A 22,814-nucleotide genomic window follows, 5' to 3' on the forward strand; every position below is an offset into this window, starting at 1 on the left:
TGTGTTAACTTTCTCCTGCACTTAAGAATTCTGTCACTTCAGCAGGAGTACATTCTGTTTCATAGACGAGCTTCAGAATTCTCAGGGTTTGTAGAAGCCATTGTATTACGGAAAAAAATCTTTCTGCATCAATGACGATGAATGCTTGTCTAGCAAATGTTCCATCTTATAGTTAAATATGAATCTATATATACTGTGCTCAATCAACCAAAACAAAACTTAGTAAGCTTTGTTAACATGTACTAAGTGCTATTCGTGGGCTCCACACAAAAATTCATTCTTGTGCATTTATTGAAACCTCACAACCACGTAAAGTGGACTTAAAAGAACACTGAAACAAAGGTATGCTTGAAAATGAATAGCAGGGACAAAAGTAATTCCCAGCACTAGTTACATGCACTCTGCCACCCAGGGCAAGTTTTGAGTTTCTCTTGGGACTTCAAACTGGCCATTATGAAGAACAACAGCAGTAGCAAGCTTTGAGTTTTTAATTTTATTAAATTACTTAATTGTTATTATAGAGGTGATCTACAGAGGGATTGTAACTATATGAGTGAAGTAAGAGTACATTTCCTTTGCTACAGTGTCTTCTGCTCCCTTGGTCTCTCCCAGTCCTCCCTCCTGTCATCTTCATCCATGAGTCATATAGGTCACTTTCATCAGTATCCAGTGAGCTCCACTGAGTAGTAATGATTATATGATTATAACCATTTGGAGAATCACATACTGGCCATATTCTGTATGGAATCTGAAATGAACCTGACATTCAGCTCCTGACTTTTAAGAAAGAGATAGAAACTATTGGAAAACAGAATGAAAAGCAGTAATCAAAATGGTTCAAGGAATACTATTTTTGTATATTAAAGGACCTTATTAATTATTCTTGGTCTTCTTAGTGTTTTTGCTTATAGATAAATCCTGAACAGTAACAATATTCTGATTGCTTCTTTTTGTTAGATGTAAAAATGAATGGTTTCCAAATTGTTCCATGAGGAAGTTTTATAGACAGGAAAGAAATGAGCTAAGGAGTGGGCGCCCCATTTCATGTTTGTTTCTAGGGTTAAGTGTGTGTAGGATATGACAAGGGAATGGGGTTATGGGATTGGAAAAAAGTTCAAAAGGTGGGTGAGGAAAGGCTTCAAGAAGTACGAGCAGCAGGACCATTCCTGCAGAATCACAGGACTCTGCAGCAACAGAATGGAAGAAAACTCATTAGGACAAAACAACAACCACAAAAATAATGGCATTCGCAGGGAAGTGGATGAATCTAGAGCAAATCATGTTGAGTGAGACAAGTCAAAACCAAAGGAACAAAAGGCGCATGGTATCCTTAATATGTGGCTATTAGATCCAAACAGTACAAGAGTGAGGACTCAATATTTGGCGTGCCCAATGCTATGGACATGGTATTGGAAATATAAACACAACTACATAGACATATAAATTTATGACTCTATAGACATAATGTTTTATTATATAGATTAATACGTATCTATGACATAAAAACCCTCAACCTAATTTTAATTATGTTCTAAAATCTAAGTGCCAGTGATTGTATATAGAGATTCCCTTCTTGAATACTTTGTTAAAAATGACATTTAAAATATGTTGTAAAAATCAATGTTAATAAATTCTTTAATAAAAAATTAAAAAAAAAGAAGTAAGAGCGGGAACTGACTTGACGAATGAAGCAATTTCAGGGGGAACAACCCAACAGGAAAAAGAAAAATAAAGGAGACCAGAAAGAGTAGCTGAGGTTGCCCTTTGAAAAGACAAGGGATGGGGAGAATGTGCTATCCAAGATTATTCTAACCTGGCAGATATTTCCTGGATAGACTGACTGCACCTACAGAAATCAAGGAGGAAAGTTAAAGCAAACCTGATTTAGTAGACAGTACAACAACTTGGGATTCCTGACAAGAAAGGATTGATCACATCTCCTCTCATGGGTTTTCAAAAATATCGCTGTAAACCTAGATACATAAGGCCATATAGAATGATGCTAAATGAAAGGACCTCCAGGATATAGAAACAAAAGCCATATAATGTGTGATTGTTGTCCTTAATGTACTATGTTATTTCTCATCTCTTTTGCTGTCTCTTTGTTATCTCATATTGTTACAGTATCTTACCTTGTTATCTGATATATTGTATGTATGTTTATTTGGTTATTTGAAATAGGATAGGGAAGGGGGAAAATAAGATGAAGGGCGGGGGAGGGAAATGGGGACCAAAACATGAGAAAGGGTATCAATGTTTGTGAAGTAATGCACCTTCTATCTGGTGAATATAATGTAACCCTTCTATTACAATAAAAATATATGAAAAAACTATAAAAAATATTGCTGTTTCTTACCTCCTGAAACACATCTCCTAGCCACCTCCCAAAGGATGAGTCCAAAGCTATACATGTCAGCCATGATGTAAGACTGGAAGTGGTTTCTATTCAAGCTCTCATCCAGCACTTCCGGAGGCATATAACGCTTGGTGCCAACTCTTGTGTTGGGTGGGATGTCAACTTCATTTGTGTCACTGAGGAAAAGAGACAGCAAATAATGACGAGCTTCAAAGAGGCTCAATAAATGACAAGTCATCCAGTAGATTCTTGAAGCAAGTGCTTCTCTAAAAAGTGGATAAGAAAAAGACACACACACACGACTTGTCATAGTATTTTGTGAAGTAGTCACAGTATAGAGGAGATGAAATCAAAATGAAGTCGCAACACACAAGTTCCTTCCTATAAGATTAAATTAAAACTGTATTGCTGAAGTATCTTTAAAAATACCTTCCCTTCCTCTTTAGATAGAACATATTGTTTGTCGAGTTATGTTATTGTTCTACAGTGCTGAGATGGAATCCAGGGACTTCAATATATAAGAAAGCATTCTTCTACTAAGTTATACCATCAGTCTGAGCCAGTATTTTTCCTGAGAAATGCTCTTTAATTTCATCCCATTTCTTTTCTTTTATTTTTATTTTCAGTAGTTGTACAAAGGAGTCGCCATTTAACAAATCAGTTTCTGAATACAATGCGTCTTGACCAATGTCACCCCATTTCAATGACACAGCATTTCTAAGCAAGATATTATAAGGCTCGTCTTTTTGTTTTAAATTTAAGAACTTTTTTTTTGGTGGTGGGGCTTGAACTCTAGGCCTGGGTGCTAGCAGCCCTTGAGCTCTTCAGCTCAAGGCTACCACCCTACCCCTTGAACCACAGCACCATTTCCAGTTTTCTAGAGGTTAATTGGAGATAAGAGTCTCATAGACTTTAATGCCCTGGCTGGCTGTGAACCTTGATCCTCAGATCTCAGCCTCCAGAGTAGCTAGGATTTCAGGCCTGATCTACCGCGCCTGGCTCAGAATTTTTAATATGGTAAAATGGTGGATAAAAATTTGCAAATACTTCAACGAAGTGTAAAGTTCTCTACTGTCACTATTGTTTCATAGAACCAATGACCTTGTATATGAGAAGTGGTGTACCCATACTGGGGTTTGCACTAGGTCCTGTCCTTTAGCTTTGGCACTCTACCATTCAAGCTACAACTCCACTTCTGGCTTTTTGTGCTGTTTAATTGGAGATCACCAACTTTCCTGCTTGGGCTAGCTTCAAACTGCAGTTCTCAAATCTCAGCCTCCTGAGTAGCTTAGGGTTACAGGTGTGAGCCACTGGTACCCATTTTGCAGTTTTATCTAAACAGGAAGAAAGGGTATCTCCAGCTTCACTACAATTTCTCCCCGTGGTTGATTTATTATTTTGTTTCCTAGACTGGGAGGAAATAAATGCTGGGAGATAAAAATCACAAATGCCAGCCTTCACTTCAGTGCTAGATGAGCTGTGACCAGTGTTCTGAGCCACACTGGCAAACTGCTAAACCACCGTGCTGATGCTTACGTACAACATATAAGATTCTCTCGGGTCCTGCTACATATGAGATATGAGATGCTTAATTAGTGCATAAAAATGTAGAAATAAAGATGAAACACCAGTTCTCCCAAGTTGATCAAAGGAAGAAATTATTAAAGAGAAAATGTATAGAAACCCTTCAAGACAAAGATCAGAGAAATTCTTAGTCCCCAAATAGCTATCCTAAGCATTTAGAATGTTCTTAAAGAGGAAAACGCAATCCACTTCCACTCACAGTGAGTCCTGGACATATACAGTGAAACAGCGAACTTTACATGAAAGCAGAAAAACGCCTGTCTACAGTAATCTATTATAGATAACTTAAAGAGAAAACAAATTCTTCAATCTCTGATATGTCAGGGTCATCAGATGAGAGAGTGCCATTATCCAGAGGCATGAGAATATTGTTGAACAAATTAATTTTGTAAAAGATTATTATTAGCCAAAAGGCAAATGCCTTTAGCACTATGTTTTGACAACAAGTATGTTAATTATAATTAATCTGGGTCTGCTCTATAAATATTCTCCAAAATGTACAGCTCGGCATGTTTCCATGCTTGAAAGTAATTAAAGTACATTCCTCTACTTTTCAGTGACATTATTTTCCTTGCTCTCAGATAATGGCAGAAAAAAAATGAGTTTGAATTAATCTTCAAGGCCCAGAAAATTCAAGTGACTTAACACTGGAATACAACAAGAAAAGGAAGGAAAATAGAGTTGGTTGACATAGGAAGAAAGAAGATTGAGAATCAGAACAAATGGGTCAGAACAAGGAAGGGCACAGCAAAGTCACTAGGGTGCTTTCTAGAGATAGAGAGGAGTGAGGACAAGGCTGACAGAAAAACATGCACAGCACAGAAAAGGTGAACAGACAGTGAAAATGACCCCAAAGTTACAAAATGATTCTATACGTCACTGTAGCTACTTTACATGCAGAATAAGGTCATAGCAGAAAATACAAACAGAATATGAGTTACTTTTCAAAGGGGAAAAGTGAGCCAGGCCCAGTGGCTCACCTCTGTAATCCTAGCTACTCAGGAGGCCGAGATCTGTGGATTAAGGTTCAAAGCCAGCCTGGGCACAAAAGGACCTGAGACTCTTATCTCCAAATAAACTCTAGAAAATGGGAAGTGGGGCTTGGATCAAGGGTAGGGCGGTATCCTTGAGCTGAAGAGCTCAGGGACAGTGCCCAGGCCCTGAGTTCAAGTCCCGGGACTGGCAAAAAAAAAAGCAAAAAGAAAACCAGAGAATAAGATAAACTCTTAATATTTGTTAATATTAAGTTTTCATAAGGAATTTTTCTAAAATAGTGTTTTGTGTCTATAGAATCATAAATACAAATATATAATTCAAAAGACCCTAGCAGAAGTAGGAACTGGAAAATTTACACATGAGTTGGGCATCCATGGATCGTGGAAGAATTTGATCAAGGAGGACTTAGATTCCAGGCCAGCCTGAGCCAAAAAAAAAAAAATATTAAGACTTCCATCTCAAATAATAGCTGTAATGGCTTACGCTTGTCATCCTAGCTATGTAGAAGGATGAGAACAGGAGAGCCATGGCTGTAGCTTAGGCATAAAGTTCTGGAGACCCCATCTCAACAGAAGAATAAACATGGGCATGAGTTGGCACACAGCTCCCATCTTACCTTTTGCCAGGATTCAAAATGGGATCGCACTTCAGGCTGCCCTCTCATTTTGACTACATCTGGACGTGCCTCAGGTCCACAGATCTGTGCACCATACTTAGTCTTCCCAGTAGGCCTTCTGTTTAAAATTTAGTACCTGAGAGGTTCCAAGCCACAATTTAATCCCCTCTCTCTAAGAAATTATTTTACTATGACAGGGAAGTATCAGAGGAGTTCTGTTCTATTCTCCAGAGTGAAACATGAAGAGCTATGTGATTTCTTTCCCTCAACGCATTTTGTATGTTATTCTTTCCTCTTCCGTAGGCAGGCCAAGGTAATGCAAGGTAATGATATTTGCCAGGGATCACCTGAATTCCATCTCAGCTTCATTAGTCTTTGCATCACTTTTGAAATGCACAAGGAAACCAAGGGCAAGAAAAGTTCAAGAGCAAAAAAAAATCTCCAAGGAATATCTCCCTCTCCCCCCCCCCCTCCTTCCCTTCCTCCTTCCCCTACCCCTTGCCTGGGAATCTCCCAGAAATGACTTTTGAAGCCTAACAGAACACTTACCAACATGTAGACAACTAAGCTAGGATCAAACACTCACAGGAAGTTAACATATAAAAAAAGTCTAAAAATTTAGCAGTGGCTTAGCTCTGACTCTCCCTGCAATAAAACACTAAACATCTGTGCATTCGCAAGCATTCACTCATACACATACAACACTATAAAACAACCAGAAAATGAATTAAAAAAACAAAGAAACATATAACGCAAGATTCAAAGTTACCATAAAACCCCAAAATGTGCAAATTTTACATATATAAAATAAGAGCGTGGCTCCAGTGCTCATGCCTGTAATCCTAGCTACTCTGGAGGCAGGCATCTGATGATTTGTTATCAAACCTAGCCTAGGCAAGAAAGTCAATGCAACGTCTATCTCCAATTAACCAAAAATAAAAACAACAACAAAAAATACCCTGGAAGTACCATCTATGAAAATTGATAGGAAAGAATCCTAAAAAGTGTAATTACTTGCTTGGATACTAACCTAATAAATTTAACAGCCAGACCCAAATCAGCAATACAACATGTTCCATTTTTCTTCACCAAGATATTCTTACTCTTCAGATCTCTGTGGGCAATTGCTGGTTTGCCCTGGGTACTGAAGATTTCTGTGTGTATGTGACACAAGCCGCTGACAGCAGAATAAGCTAACTTTAGCATGGCCTTGGTATCTAGAGTCGTGGACTTCAGATAATCATAAAGAGAGCCATTTTCATGATAATCTGTGATCAGGTACAGCTGGGTCCAGGACCCAGTTCCTTTAATATCTGCAGCAATGAACCCTAAATGGGGAACAAAAAAGAAAAGAATTAAAAGAATTGGGATGAAGAAGTTTGCAGAACAGAATTGGGAATCATTACTATTTTATCACTTTTTTTTGTTCACAGATGTCTGTTTAGCATCCTATTTAGTTTTCTATGGCAGTGATGGTATTAGACAATTCATACCACAGATAATAAAACTTTTAAGTACAGAGAAATATTGAGAGTTTGGATAAGAAAATATAATCCCTGGGCTGGGAGTTTGGCCTAGTGGTATAGTGCATGCATGAAGACCCAGGTTTGATTCCTCGGTATCACATACATAGTAAAAGGCTAGAATTGGTGGTAGAGCTCTAGCCTTGAGAAAACCCAACAACAGTGCTCATGCCCTGAGCCCAAGCCCAGAAATGGCAAAAAAAAAAAGGAAACATAATCCCTTTCTGATCATCCACTGATATTTCACTTCCTTTTTGCTATTACAGTGACATATCAGATATTGTTTCCAAAATCTTGCCTTGTGTCAAAAATGCTTGGCTTGTACTAGAAATTGAGACAGACCACATCTAGCCTGAGAAAAGAAGAAGTGAAATGATTCTCAACATAAAACTTTGACATAAATACTGCAGACAAAATGCCTGCATGGCATACATGTTTCCTAACATGTAAACAAAAATAGGCCTCTCCAGATCTCAAGAATTCTGCTATTACTTTTGCATTTCCTGTTTCTGAAGGAAAAAAATTAGTGGAGTGTTTTTATTTCTGCTTTTCCCCATTTCTTTCTGTGAAGTCTCTCATTACAGGTTAACAGGGTGGGTCCTAGTCTTATCAGGTCTTAGCCTGTTGAAGATAAGAAGAAACTTTCTAACAGCTTCTTAACAGGTAAGGCAGATGAACTAATATGCCGATGTTTCTTTTTTGTTTTAGGATAGGAGAAGTAGGAACCCTTGAACATTGCTTCAGACGTGTACTCACCCAGAATGTTTTCGTGCCTCATCAGCACAGTCTGGTATATTTCTGTCTCTCTGAACCAGCTGGCCTCCTCCGTGGTGAAGAACACTTTCACAGCTACCTTTTCGCCACGCCACTTTCCCATCCACACTTCTCCATAGCGACCTTTTCCAATCTGTTTCACCATCTGAATCTGCTTAGCGATTGTCCTTTGGACCTGTTAAAATCCAAAACCACTCAAGTGTCTTTGCAGCATTACAAATTAGCTTAATTTCCCCCTTCCAGACAAGAAACAATTACTGCTTGTTAAAGCATTTTGTGCTTTATCTTTTTTTTGTTTGCTATGTGGATGAGTGATTTGTCCTTACTAATGTTCGCATTTATACATTTTTGAGATTGATTGTGGATTCGGAATGGCCAAAATATTGCTTCTAAATTATCAAACATTCTTCCTCTCGCAATTTTTATAGAGAAAAACTTTACAGTGCCTGATAAAACAGAATACCTGCATTCCACACTAATGTTTTACTAATTACAGGACCATTAAAACAAAATGACATTTGACACACCATGGGGGAACATAAAGAAATACAGGAAAAATCAGAGCATGAAAAAAGCAAGAGAGAAAGAGAGGAAAGCAAGGAAGAAGGGAAGGAAGAAGAGGAAGCAAAGACCAGTGTAGGGAAGCAAACACATTAAATAAACCAAAAGAGAAGGTGGTGTCTAGTACTAAAGAGAAGCTGGTGTCTAGACAGAGGACAGAACAATAGTAAGATGAGTTAAAAGGAGAAAACAGGGACCAGAAGTCTGGCCTAGTTTGCTTGCCTAGCATTCACGAAGACCCGGGTTGGATTCCTCGGTGCCACATACGCTGAAAAAGCCAGAAGTGGTGCTATGGCTCAAGTACTAGAGCTCTAGCCTTGAGAAAACCCAAGGACAGTGCTCAGGCCTTGAGTTCAAGGGCCCAAACTGGCACAAAAAAGAAAAAAAAAGAGAGAAAACAGAAGTGGAACCCATCAGTACCAATTCTAAAAGAAGGAGTATTTAATCCACTGAAACCAAATGGAAGTTTACTATTTTTCCTTTCTTTAAATATAAAATGTAATGCTACAGACTCACAAATATAGTAATGGTATTTGTAGCATATTAAATTGTAAAATGAAAAACACCTAAGATATTTAGCCATTACAAAAGTTGGGGTTTTGTTTTTGTTTTTTGGCCAGATGCAGTGGCTAATGCCTGTAAAACTAGTGACTCAGGAGGCTGAGATCTGAGGATTGAGGTTCAAAGCCAGCCTGGGCACAAAAGGAAGTGAGACTCTTATCTCCAATTAACCACCAGAAAACTAGATGTGGCACTGTGGGTCAAGTGGTAGAACACTAGCCTTGAGTTGAAGAGCTCAGGGACAGTATTCCCAGAGTTCAAGCCCCATGACCAAAAAAAGAAAAAAAAAGAAAAAAGTTTTTTTTTTCAATCTGAAGCACAATATTTTTATTTTATTTTATTTTTTTTGCCAGTCCTAGGCTTGAGCTCAGGGCCTGAGCACTGTCCTTGGACTTTCTCAAGGCTAGAGCTCTACCACTTGAGCCTCAGCACCACTTCTGGCTTTTTTTTTCTATGTATGTGGTACCGAGGAATCGAACCCGGGTCTTCATGCATGCTAGGCAAGCACTTTAACCACTAGGCCAAACTCCCAGCCCTGAAGCACAATAATTTTAATCAGAATGATTAAAACAGTTGCTTAAATCCTTTTCAAAAAACAAACAAAAAGGGGCCGGGAGTTTGACATAGTGGTAGAGTGCTTGCCTAGTATGATGGAGACCCGGGTTTGATTCCTTGGTACTAAATTCATAGAAAAAGGTGGAGGTGGTGCTGGGGTTCAAGTGGTAGAAAGCTAGAAGCCTTGAGAAAAATCCAAGGACAGTGCTCAGGCCCTGAGCATAAGCCCAGGACTGGCAAAAAAAAAAAAAAAAAAGAGAAAAAAAAGAAATTATCACCAAAGATATTAAAAGTGATGAAGACTAGAAAAGTTAATCTTAAGACTTTTAATATTAAGGAAAATATTTTTCCTTAAAATTATTACCATATAGAACTCCAACAATCTCACTTTTTGGTCCCCCCAAAGGAATCAAGTAGCCTTTTCATTGAAGTCAATGTCTTGTATGTGGTATACACTCTCGTCAAGCTTGACAGCACTGACCAGCAGAACATTAAACCTCTTCTGAATGGAAAAGGTCAGCCTTCAACCTGACACCTAACCCTGCAGCTGAAATGTAGACTTCTTCTCAGATCCTAGATGACTGCAATTCTTTTGCCTTCAATAGTCAGGCCAAAGTGCAGTAATGATATCCACACCAAAAACAGAGGGAAGATGGTCTCCTATTTAATGTTTTCTAATCTGTTCTTCATCAGGATGTCTGAAGACCTGGGGTGTAACCAGACACTCACATTAAAAAGCAATCAGCTTAGCCTCGCCAATGTCAAAATGTTATCAGGAAGGCCTGTGCCTAAGATCGGATGTCCACTTCACATCCCGGAGCTTGCTCCTCCTCCAGAGCCCTATCTGTTGCAGTAAAATGAAACCCTGCCTTTGCTGACATTTCCTTTCAGGAGACATTTCCTTTCAGCTGGGGATATGTTCCTGTCATACCAGCAGAGGGAGACCTGAGCCACTTCCTGAGCTCTGAGACTGCTCGATTAAGTCTCTCAAGGATTCTCCTGGAGGAATGTAAGTCTCATCCTGCTCCAAACCAATGCTGTATCTTGGTCTGGCTTCTTGTCTTTTATACCTAAGGGTTGAATAAGGGGAGGTGAGTTACGAACGGATTAAAGGTAAACAGCAGACACAAAACTCATAGCACATGACTGTAAAAGAATGAATGCATACTATTTGTTATACTTGGTTATATACATTACAATTACCTACTCAATGATTTAATTAATCACAATTTTATTGAGCCTCAGCTATTTATAAATTTTCTGCTTTATGTCTTTCAAGTACACTATATTCTGTTAATATTTCCAAAGAATTTCAATACTTCCCTAAAATCTTCCCTTTCTGGTCACTAATTAATAAAAAAATGAAAATTTGGGATTTATAAAAAATCATGACAACTAACCACCATATAAGGTGATACACAAAGTAATAACAAATACAAATGGAATGGAATTAATCTATTAAAACTTTCAGTTAATGACAAATTCAGGCTCCTGTGACTCACACTCATAATCCTAGCTCTTCAGGAAGCTAAGATCTGAGAATCATGGTTCAAAGCCAGCCAGGTAAAGAAGTCTGTGAGCTTTTTGCCTCCAGTGAAACACACACACACACACACACACACAGCCACAAGTAGAGCTGTGTTCAGGAAGAGTGTCTAGGTCCTGAGTTCTAGCCGTAGGACCAGTATAAAAAATAAAAATTAAAACTTTCAGTTAACTACAATATCTTCAGTTTTAAAATGAACTTATTTGAAAAATTAATTGACCCATCTGTGAAGTATCACAAACGAATATTAAATTGCATAGAAGGCAAAGATACTGCTATAAAGATATAATATTTCACAAACTCAAACAGGACTTTTTTAGGTGACTGAAAACTTTTCTATCATATTTTTTAATATTTAATCTATATACAAAGCCTCAATATGAAGATAAATTTCTTAGCTTAGGAAATAAGGACTACTCAAATCACAGATCGTCATTCATTTACTTGAAGCCCCAAGGCAGTGGCTCAAGCTGAGCTATTCAGCAGGCTTCCTGAGAATTGTCTACAGCCCGATGGCTCCATCTCCAAAATAACCATCAAAAAGCCAGCTAGAGATGCTGCTCAAGTGGTAATGTGCCAGCCTAACAAGCAAGCTTAGTAAGTGTACGGCCCTGAGTTTAAAAATAAAAATAAATAATAAGTTTGAATAAATCAAACTCAAGTAGTGACTTGGCTTGAATTCCCCAACTACTATAAGGAATTCTTGTCTGCATACTTTCGATGTCTAAAGCAGAACACTGACTAGTATCTATTTACAAGCTCATTAGGATAATCTATTTTGTTGTTATCCTTACTTTGTCAACAGTAATCAATATGCATAGTTAAAAATGAAGATCTAATCAGGCCAAAGAAAACCTTGACTTCCCCCCCCAAAAAATAGCAGAAAATACTGTTAGAATGTAAGAACATAATAATGACACAATAAACACAGTATTGAATCTCTCCTTGGAGGGAAACTTACCTGAAGTAACAGAATAAAATAATAAGGACCAAGAGCAGACTACAGACAGTCACAGATATAAGTAAGGCCTTGTGGTGTATAGGTCCATCAGCAAAATCTAAAATGAAGAGAGAAAACCACGTGTGTAAGCTTCCAAACAAAAATGTGTAGACATTGTCCTCATTTTATCAATATATTGGGATTTGATTTCACTAAGCCTACCTACTTTGGCATAGATAAAATTAAATGTCACAGACCAAATGATCTTTGATTTAACTCTTTAAATTTTCATTTACTTAAAAAATGCATATAATCAAATGGTAGTGGGTTTGTTTTCTGAACTTCAAAGGATTATACGAGGAGTTATAGCTTATTGTGTCTACATTTCCAGTGCTTCTTCATCATTTTCCCTTCTTGATCCTTCTCCCATTGCATCTCTCCCCCAGATGCATGATTATATTTCCCACTTCCTGTATCTGTATTGGTCCTATTTCTTTTTTCATTTATCAACACTCACCTACTAACCCTTCTCCTACTTCCTGTCTTGTTTCAGCTTCCAGATATTCATTTTGTTAATTATTTGAAAAAGCATACTTCATTAAATCAATATGAAGATTTCTCAACAACCTAAACCTATGACAGGTGCAAATGAATCATGCCTGTAATCCTAGCTACCTACTCAGGAGGCTGAAATCTGAGGATCGTGGTTCTAAGCCAGCCTAAGTAGAATCGTCCATGAAACTCTTACTTCCAAATAACCACATAAAAGCTGGAAGTGGAGCTGTGACTTAAATGGTAGAGTGTTAGCCTTGAGCAGAAAAGCTCAGAAACAATGCCTTGGCCATGAGTTAAAACCCCAGGACTGGTACAACAACAAACCCTTAACATAAAGCTATTCAAAGATCTAGGAAACCACTATTGTGCATTTATCAAAGTTATTCACATCAGAATATAAGAAAGGCATCTCAAAGTGATGTTCAGTGTAGCACAATTCACAATAGACAAATTATGGACACAACTCAGATGTCCCACAATGCATGAAAATAAAATTCACACACACACACACACACACACACACACACACACACACACGAATAACTTCAGGGGTGAGTATACAGTGCTGTCTCATTCCCCTGTCTTCCTGTAAGAACTGCAGTTTGGGGAATGGAAGGGGAAATATTTAGGTAGCAAGCATTGTAGAAGTGAAGTTCTAAGAACTATTTTTACAGATCTTTGAATTCACCAAAACACTACAGGGAGATTCATTTGCAAAGGAGAGAAGGAGGCAAGCGTTGATTTTCCTCAAGTTGGCGCTTGTCTGGTCAGGCCTTACCTCTGGTTTTCAGTGGAGGCAGTGTGGGGTGAAGGTCTTTGTTACATTCATTCCTCTCTGTGCAGCACTCAATTGACCTTCTTTGATGAGGAATTGGTGTATCCTAAAATTGAGCCCAAACAGATTATCCCCAGGTTTCCTTTAAATCTCAGTATCATGTAATCAAAAACATAAGAAATGATCAATGGAGAACTGATTCAACTCTCTACTGATTTTACCCTAACACCTTGAAAAATCTCAGTTGCTATCAGGGGATTGATCTTAAATAATGTCATATGATCCCAGTGTGATGTTTGCATTTCAGCAAAACTATCACTAGGCTTATGATAATCAGGATTCAAGCAATAAACTGGGGAAGGAATCTTATCTTAAGGCAGTGAAGCCAAGATTTGCTACATTGCAATTTGGCTAACTAGCTAATCCTAAAAAAAGCTAATGCAGTTTAGCCCAAGTTGAACTCAATTGGACTTTGAAGATGATAACTGAATGGGAGACCAAGCAAGAAGTTAACAGTAAAAGGCAAAAGAATATTTGGTTTCAAAATGAAGGGAGAATTTTCCCAAGAAGATTTTTCAATTATTTTCCAACTTACTGAAAATAGGCTAGCTATGACAAAAATTTTCTTTTAATCTTGGGCACATTTTTACCAGCCACTGTAGGGTTACAAAATAAACAATCAAGTAATTTTCTTACCCTACATTGAAAATCTGACCCTTCCAGTCCAAGACATCCAGATGTGACCACAGGCATTCCAGAATCATCTTCCTCGATCATCGTGAAACAATACCCATCTGTGCTGAAGACCAAACAGGCAGAGTTCGTGAGGGAGAAGGAAGAGCATGCAGGGAGGGAGGAAAGTAAAATGAAAGGTGTGTATCACTGTGTCTTCCCAGACAGGGGAAAATGGCAATGATCAATGCTGGTCAGAATATGAAGACAATCTCAACACCATCTTTTCATGAAAGTGAATTTAATTTCCATTAAAAAACACTTGGTAATATCCTCTTTACCTAGACACCTTCCTTACGTTGAAAGAAGGATCCAACATTTCCATTTGTCATTCATTACTATTACTAACCACGTATACCTTTTACAGAACTAACTAGAGCCCTTGAATGGAATGTACGCGAGCCATTTACAGATACCATTTTCCCAGATAAACACAAATGAAAACAGAAATGGCACTACGCTTATCTTCTCTGTGTCAAAACTAAGGCTCAGCGCTCTTGAGGAATTTCCCTAGAGGTGCACAGAGAAGAGGAGGGAGGGAAAGGGAAGGAAAAGAGGACAGGGGAGTGGAGGGGAGAGCACAGAGAAAGATGGAGAGGGAGAAGGGGGGAGAGAGAGAGAGAGAGAGAGAGAGAGAGAGAGAGAGAGAGAGGGAGAGAGAGAGAGAGAGAGAGAGAGAGAGAGAGGAGGGAGGGAGGGAGGGAGGGAGGGAGGGAGGGAGGGAGGGGAGGGAGGGAGGGAGGGAGGGAGGGAGGTTGGTTCTCCTGGATTCTGAGGTGGGAAACACACACCTCTAACTAAAGCATAACTACACACAGGCAGAAGCAGGACCAACAAGGTAAACTGAGGTAGTGAGGAGTCTGTGACTGGGTGCCCCTGCTTCTGAGTTAGACTAACACAGTAGAAACTAATATTTGTTGCAAGTAATCTGGGATAGAGATAGAGCTAAGAGTAAGCACAGACAGTAAAAGGAAGGGATGTGACAAGACAATGCAATTTTTAAAAAAAAAATGTTTATCTTTTCTAGATTACAAATAACTTTCACGAGCTAGGTGCAGTGTCTCATCCTTGTAATCCTCGCTACTGAGGAAGCAGAGATGGGGAGGAGCATAAGCAAAAGTTAGCAGGATGCTAGCTCAACGAACAAGCCAGGCATGATGGGAAGTGTCTTTTATCTTAGTTATGTGTAATGTGCAGGCAGCAGGATCATAGCCCAAGCTGCCCTAGGCAGAACATAGAGACTGTTCCTAAAAAGTAGAGCCAAAAGGATTTGGCTCCACTAGTATAGCACCTGTTCCGTGTGCTCCAATGGTGCAAGAACATAAAGTTTTTTTTTCCTGTTGGGCAGCAATGAGAAGGTGAGGCAGTTTGGGGTGATGAGAGAGGAATTGCATACATAGGTTGAAAAATCAATAGTTATCAGAATTAGGCTATCCCTCATGGTCCTCTTACTTTCTCTCCACTTGTTTCCTGCTATCCTGGGCCTAAAATGGAAAATAACTGGAGCTGGTCTATATGGAAGTATGCATACACAGACATTACTGCTTCACGTGTTTGGGTGATGAATTTGGGCAGACGCCCAGCAGAAGTCAGCGAGCACACTCCCTCATCCATATGTATGCACAGTGCCTGGGACAGGACAATGCAGTCCTTGAAGGTCATGGGAAGAGAGCTGTAAGAATGACATGGGCCATGATTTGTGGTGTGTCTATTTGCATTAGGGCTCTTGATGCACTCAACATTCTGCTATACACGAGCCCTTCAGTGAATATCCTTAGAATTGTTTATGTGGGTTGTAAGACTCCAGTGATCCAACAGGCCTTTATTTATAAGAACTAGTGGAGCAAAATGCAAACTTTCTAATAAGGAGCTAGAAAGGGCCCATGATAAATGTCTGGGGGACAAAGGTCAAATGCATGAATATTACAGAGGGAAGACTTGCCCTGAACAGCTCACAGGCTAAGGCTTTTTAGTCAATTTATTGGAATGGACTAATATTTTAAAGCCATAAGAAGCCTGTTCTTTGGAGATCTAGACAACATGAACAAACAATACTCATTCTTTTTCTACATATTTAGATGATACGTGTGACTAACATTTCTCATCAAAGGCAAGAAGCATAACACTTTAGAAATAATTTTCTGAAACTAGGAATTCATCGGGTCTATAGTATTTTGTATTAATTCTAACTCCAATTTCTCCACAATCTTGGGCTCCCCCTTAATTGAAACCTGATTACATAAAGATGGATTTCCAGGAAATATACAAAAAAATTTTTTTAAGGAAATGGGTATTAAGAGGTGAAGCTGTTTTTCTAGAAAATACAAGAAGAAACTTATGCTTTAAAAATAATCCTAGTGGCTGAGTGCCAGTGGCTCACACCTGCAATTCTAGCTACTCATGAAGCTGAGATCTGAGGATCAAGGTTCAAAGCCCCCCAGGCAGGAAAATCCAAAGACTCTTATCTACAATTAACCACCACCAATTAATGAGTGAGTGAGTGAATGAATGAATAAATAAATAAACAAACAATTGCCTAAACTGGATCTATTGCTTGAATGGTAGAGTGCTACTCTTAAGCACAAAAGCTCAGAGACAGTACCCCAGGCCCTGAGTTCAAGTCCCAGGACCATCACAATAATCAAAATGAAAACTGGTTTGCAAAGAAGGAGCTAAAAATAAAAAAGGACCAAAAAAAGTCTCTGGAGAAAATGATCAATATCTCATTACTCATAAAGTTAGAAAAGAATTAGATATTGGAAGTGGAAGAAAGGAAGTGAGAAGCCAGTTCAGACCACCTTATCAACAACAAAGCAAATGTGATTTACAAGCTTTTTAATTGAAACTGTTACCTTGCAAGAAACATTAACTAGAAGCAGGCAGAATAAATACAAAGACCTAAGAATGACTTGGGAATTGTCAACTCTCAACCAAAAGCAAATGCAAACAAAGCTGTGTCCCAGAGTCAAAGCTAATCAACTTTTACCCACCATCAAGATGACACCTGCCACGGGGCTGTTGAGAAATTCTGTTGCCTGGAAGCATAAACTAGGCCCATGTTTTCTGTACTGATTATTACTCCATCTCTCTTCTTTTTGCCATATAGAAAGTGGTACACAGAATAGGTAAAGAAGCATGAAGGAAATCAAAGTAGAAATAATTTTTCTAAAAGAAAATGAAAATAGGAAGTAGCACTGTGTCTCAAGTGGTAGAACAATAGCCTTGAGCTGAAGAGCTCAGGGACATGTCCCAGGTATAATGTTCAAGCCCCATGAATGACAAAACAATAGTGAGATATATTGGAGTAAAAATTATGAACCGGGGTAGTGTAATACTTCAAAACTCCTGCAGTTTTGAACGAGAGGCACAAATGGAAAGCAATTCTTTATACAGGCCACCATTAGTGAATCTGCAATTACAGACTCTTCCAACTCAAACAAGTCCTCATATAGGTACCACCATCCTTCCAATACAGTGATTTGAAATCAATTTGTTTGAGAAGGAAACGAACCATAAAGCTCAATGCATCCATAACATGGGAAATAGTGGCTTGTAGTAGTAGGTACTATTCAGGGCAGAACATGCAAAAAAAGCAGAATGTGCATGCTTTAAGTCCTCTGAGGTCACAACCACCTGCCTGAAAACACACACTACTGAACTCAGCAAGAAGCTTTAAAGGCCTGGGCTAGTGCACACTCCGTGAAAAAAAAAAGGCTCACATTACAACACAAAAGCTTTTCATTTTGCTCATGCTATTCTCTCCTCTCTCAGAGATTTACATAATTCCTCAAGAAGCAATCTTAGTTCATATATCTTTTATGCAAACCTTATTGTGTCACATTATTATAGTTTTAAATGCTGAAAATGGCCCCAGCAGTAGGTGTCTTCATCAGAAATAAATGATAAAAATGGGGCCAGGAGTTTGGCTTAGTGGTAGAGTGCTTGCCTAGCATGTACAAAGACCCGGGTTCGATTCCTTGGTACCACATACATAGCAAAAAGCCAGAAGTGGTGCTGTGACTCAAGTGGTAGAGTCCTAGCCTTGAGAAAAACCAGGGACAGTGCTCAGGCCCTGAGCCCAAGCCCAGGACTGGCAAAAAAATGAGTATTAAAATTAGCTTTTAATAAATAAAAAGGGAAAGTAATACTGACAAATGGATATAGGTGTATAAGGGCCTAGAGGTAGTAAAATGAGAAAAGCAATGACTGTCACAAGTCATGACTGAGACCACAAAACTATCCATGGTCAGACTCAATTGCAGAGAGAAAGCAGAAACAATCAAGGTTGAAACTGACTGCATTTGCGAGAGTAGACAAAACCATATAGAACGTGCAAGAAAAATTACATAAGGACTCTTAAGAATTTTAATATTTTCATATTAAATTTTAATAGTGTTTTGATAATGATGTGAGAATTAATTGGTGATTTAATAATTTGCAGCATTTGAGGCATGTAGTCACGGTCTGTAGTTGTAGGAACCAAGTCAAAGAACAGGAAAGATCATAATGTCACATGGCAACAAGCATTAGAAAATCGGCATTGCTTTGAGGGAGAACATTCAAATGGCTTTACCCCAAACTTAAGTTACAGACTTGTAAATGGCCCAAACTCTGTACTGGATCATGATACATTTACACTAAATTCTTCAGTATGAGCAATGGAAATGCTGTGGATTCGAATGTGGATTTCTGCACCCACCAGAGACCAACCCAACAATGACTTTGGTCTTGGCGTTAGCCATTCAAGCAAGGATGTACTAGTGAAGAATTTCCAGATCTCTACAACGCATTTCTGTTCTTTGAACTGATGTGTGAGATTTCACAGTTGGTTCAAAGTATGATGCACACTTGTGACTGTTGACTCATTATTGGATTATTCTCTCCAGGGAGCCCAATATGGTTATGAACATGAAACTCACCTGAGTCACACTAATTGGCTAAGATCTGTGGAGTTCAGTGTTAGGTCAGACAACCGAGACCAGCTCATAAGATCTTAGATAACTGAGGCACAAGAAAGCAAATTCTTGTTCTTAAAAATGATTTCACCTAGAAATGCAAGACTGGTTCCCTGAGACAGAAATTCATTTATGACTGGTATGAAGATGTCAATACAGACACTAATGCAGCAATTTGAAAGATTTGAGAGGACAAAGTCATATCTGTCAAACTCAACAGAAAAGTAGAAAAGCATAAAATATATAAGCTGTTAATTTTGGTAATAATTCATTTTCAGTGTACTTTAGGAAAGTAGTCATGTATACTTCTAGGTGGATTTTTTAAACTAGAGACAGCTTCTTCCTTTCAAGGAAGAAGAATAGAAAACAGTGTTTCTGTGTGTGTGTGTGTGTGTGTGTGTGTGTGTGTGCTCACATGCACGCATGCACGCGCATATTTGTGTGGGTTTCTAGGTCTTAGGACAAAATGAAAAATGTAGTTACTATGATTCACACAAGAGAAGACCCCACTGGAACACCTCATTAGCAAAACACACGAGCATTTTCCTCAAGAGAGAATTTCATCTCCTCTGAGAAAACAGAGTTGAAGCTGGCTGTTTGCCAAGAAATTATAACTCAGGAATTTTGGCCACACATGTTTTTTAATCATTCTATCTTCAGAGAATTACTGAGCTTTTCAGAACATCAAATTTCTTATCTGTAAAAAAAATTAACAAGGTAATACTACATTCTTCACAGGAATACTGCATTGACTAACGATAGTTGAATGCAAAAACGATAATATAGAAATTTCAGCAAATAATTTCTGCTATCCTGAATCATTATAAATCAAAGGCCATCTTAATCATAAAAGAACTCTAAACTGTTCTAATCAATGTCACTGGATCTCTTTGCCATTTTTTTTTCAGTTTTATTTTCCTGATACCATGTGCTTACTGTAAATAGGTAATATTTCCTACACAAAAATAAAATTATCTGGGCTTGAAATCTTTGTACCTTAGCACAAATCGCAGCAATCTTAGCATTATTCAGTGGTAAAGAGGGCATTATAAGATCTCTCTACCCCAAATTCCCTTTGTCTAAAGCTGACCCTAGCATCCTCTGTAATTCTGAGTTATTATGCTGATTCAGTAAGCTTTGTGTGTTTAAACACACCAAACTTTTCTCCCCATGTTAGTTAATTTGTACTTTTTATGCTAAAGATACAAATTTCTCAGAATACACTGGGAAGCTTATCCAAGGCCATGCAGCCATCATCCAAAATGCTTAGGAGCAAAATAGCTCAGAATTTTTCAGAGTCTGGAATATTACCTATTCTATATTTATTAGATTCTATTTTAAGATAGTTACGAGAGAGAGAGAGAGAGAGAGAGAGAGAGAGACAGAGACAGAGACAGAGACAGAGACAGAGAGACAGAGAGAGACAGAGAGACAGAGAGAGAGAGAGAGCACCCGAATCTAAACATAAAATTCATCTGTATTTTACATAAACCTTTTGCACATGGAAAAAACCAAGTATTTTCAGTGTGCCCTCATTTGGGCTACAAATCACATGAGGTAAAGTGTAAAATTTCCTGTTGGTGGCATCACCTTTGCTTGTGCTCAAAAATGTTAGATTTCTAGAGTTTTTCAGAATTTAAATTTTTCTACTAGATCTACCTCATAGAGACCTTTTACTCCAAAAACAAAACGCCACTCCACTCAGCTTCATGTACTCCTCTAGACCCCAAAGTGCCAAAGAATGGCCCAGATAGTCTATCTGGACTGAAAATGTAGCTGCCCATCCACTACTTTATTATGAGTATGGGACCCCCCTTAAAGTACACTTTGCTTCTGTGTCATTATATGTCCAGCCAGACCTGCCTCCCTGAGTGACCTAATCCATCTCTCTATCGCTAGGCTGTGGCTCTATACTCACAATCTCTCTCTCTCTCTCTCTCTCTCTCTCTCTCTCTCTCTCTCTCTCTCTCTCTCTCTCTCTCTCTCTCTCTCTCTCTCTCTCTCTGGAATGACTGCATCTATTATGATCAGCAAAGGAGATGTGACTGTATAAAGACATACTAAAAGAAAATGCAAGCCAGACACCAGTGGCTCACACCTGTTATCCCTGCTACCTAGAAAGCTGAGACATGGAGGATCTTGATTCACAGCCAATCCAGACCTCCCCCCTCAAAAGTCAATGAGATTCCATCTCTTATGAACCAGCAAAGTGGTGGACTTGAGGCATAGTTCCAGTAGTAGTACATCAGCAATGAGCAAGAGGGAGGAAGAAAGGGAGGAGGGAGCGAGGAAGGGATGGAGAGAGTTCATATTCAAAACTGTTTTAAAATAGCTAGAAAAAATATGATTCCCAACTTGGAAGTTTATTTGACAATGTCTTTCAATTCACATGAGCTCCATTATAAGGCTGCCTCCCAGAGCCATCGCATTAACCATCTCACCAGCTTAGGTCTTTCCCAACTGCAGCAGCATGATGAATGATCAAACTGTAAAGCGTCACACACCAGTGGCACCCACCATGGCTGAACTGATTCTGAGGGTTAGGTCTTTTTAAAGAAGTAGTTGGTTTGGCTTGTTGACAAGGACCCTGGGACCTGTGTTGCAGGATCTTGAGCATGTCTGCTGGCTGCAGGAAGGAAGCCGTCTGAGAACACAATTCTCTAGCTTTCTCCATGCAGTCCCACTCTAACAATGAATGAAGCTTGGCACTGTTCTCCAAAGTGTACATGCGCTTACGATGAAAATGGTGTGAGCTTTTGGGCAAGCGAGCAAAAGTTTAAATCGGGTTTGTCACCAACCTGCAAATGTTGTTGACAGAGTCTTCAGGACAATGGTGGTGGCATTTACATCGTAAAATCTTGGGACGAGGAGTGGGGGCCGGACTCTCTCCATCCTCCTTGTTGGTGCCCACCGTTAATTTTCCTGAACTTCGCAAAAGCATGTTATCAAGGCACTTCACTGAAAAGAAGAAGAGGTGAGAGCTAAGCATTGCAGAAGAACCTACCATCAGATTCTTCCCAGAGGATGAAAATCCATGGAAAATAAAATATTTGCCTCACTCCAAGATGTAAACAGAAAATAAATACTGTGTTACTTCTATCGAATAGTAAACCTTCTCTACAGTACAGGTCTCAAAGAAAGAAATACCTATAAAAGTTTTCAGTATTTTATATGTTAAATGTAACTATATTTAGGCTGGGCACTCATGATTCACATCTGTAATTCTAGCCACTCAGGAGGCTGAGATTGGAAGATCAAGATTCAAAGCCAGCCCAGGCAGGGAATGTCCATGAGATTCTTATCTCCAATTAACCGCTACAAAACCAGAAGTGGTGCTGTGGCTCCAAGTAATAGAACACTAGCCTTGAGCAAAAATGCTCAGGTACAGCACCCAAACCCTGAGTTCAAGGCCCACAACCAACAACAACCAAACACATCTTTATCTGACTATACATACAACTCAAGGGAATGCCACTATATATATAAAGCTTTTTCTGTAGGCTTTTGGGAGAGCAAGGAAAGAACATGCTCCAGATGTGGTTTGAGACAGACGATATGCAGATGCTCCCTTAGAGAAACCCTGGATTACTTTAAATAAATAATAGTTCATCCAGTCTCACATAATAAATCTCAATAGGTCTATATTATTTTTAAACAATAGGATGCTCAACTCTAGGTTAAATTCGAAAATACGGTGATGTTAAACAGTTCCTGTAATAGCTTGTCTAGCAAGCCATTTGTCTATTGCAAGTCTGTTCGGGGAAGGGCTGTGAGCCCCTCGAACT

General features: G+C 38.9%; 1 protein-coding gene across 1 annotated transcript in view; it reads right to left on the reverse strand.

Annotated features, from left to right (window-relative positions):
* Bmpr1b (bone morphogenetic protein receptor type 1B) overlaps positions 1-21,983 on the reverse strand; it is a 29,089-nt gene extending 7,106 nt beyond the window's left edge. Inside the window, exons 1-8 of the mRNA XM_090356788.1 lie at positions 21,828-21,983; positions 14,039-14,141; positions 13,346-13,448; positions 12,034-12,130; positions 10,458-10,596; positions 7,832-8,024; positions 6,583-6,880; positions 2,357-2,532 (exon numbers count right to left, since the gene is read on the reverse strand). Of these exons, the coding sequence (XP_090212914.1) occupies positions 2,357-2,532; positions 6,583-6,880; positions 7,832-8,024; positions 10,458-10,596; positions 12,034-12,130; positions 13,346-13,448; positions 14,039-14,141; positions 21,828-21,970 (1,252 nt within the window). The 5' untranslated portion in view covers positions 21,971-21,983. The remainder of the gene's footprint in view (positions 1-2,356; positions 2,533-6,582; positions 6,881-7,831; positions 8,025-10,457; positions 10,597-12,033; positions 12,131-13,345; positions 13,449-14,038; positions 14,142-21,827) is intronic.
* Between the last annotated feature and the right edge of the window lie 831 nt (positions 21,984-22,814).

This window comes from Megascapheus bottae, chromosome 23 (genome assembly GCF_031878675.1).
Source record: "Megascapheus bottae isolate mThoBot1 chromosome 23, mThoBot2.hap1, whole genome shotgun sequence".
NCBI classification, from domain to species: domain Eukaryota; kingdom Metazoa; phylum Chordata; class Mammalia; order Rodentia; family Geomyidae; genus Megascapheus; species Megascapheus bottae.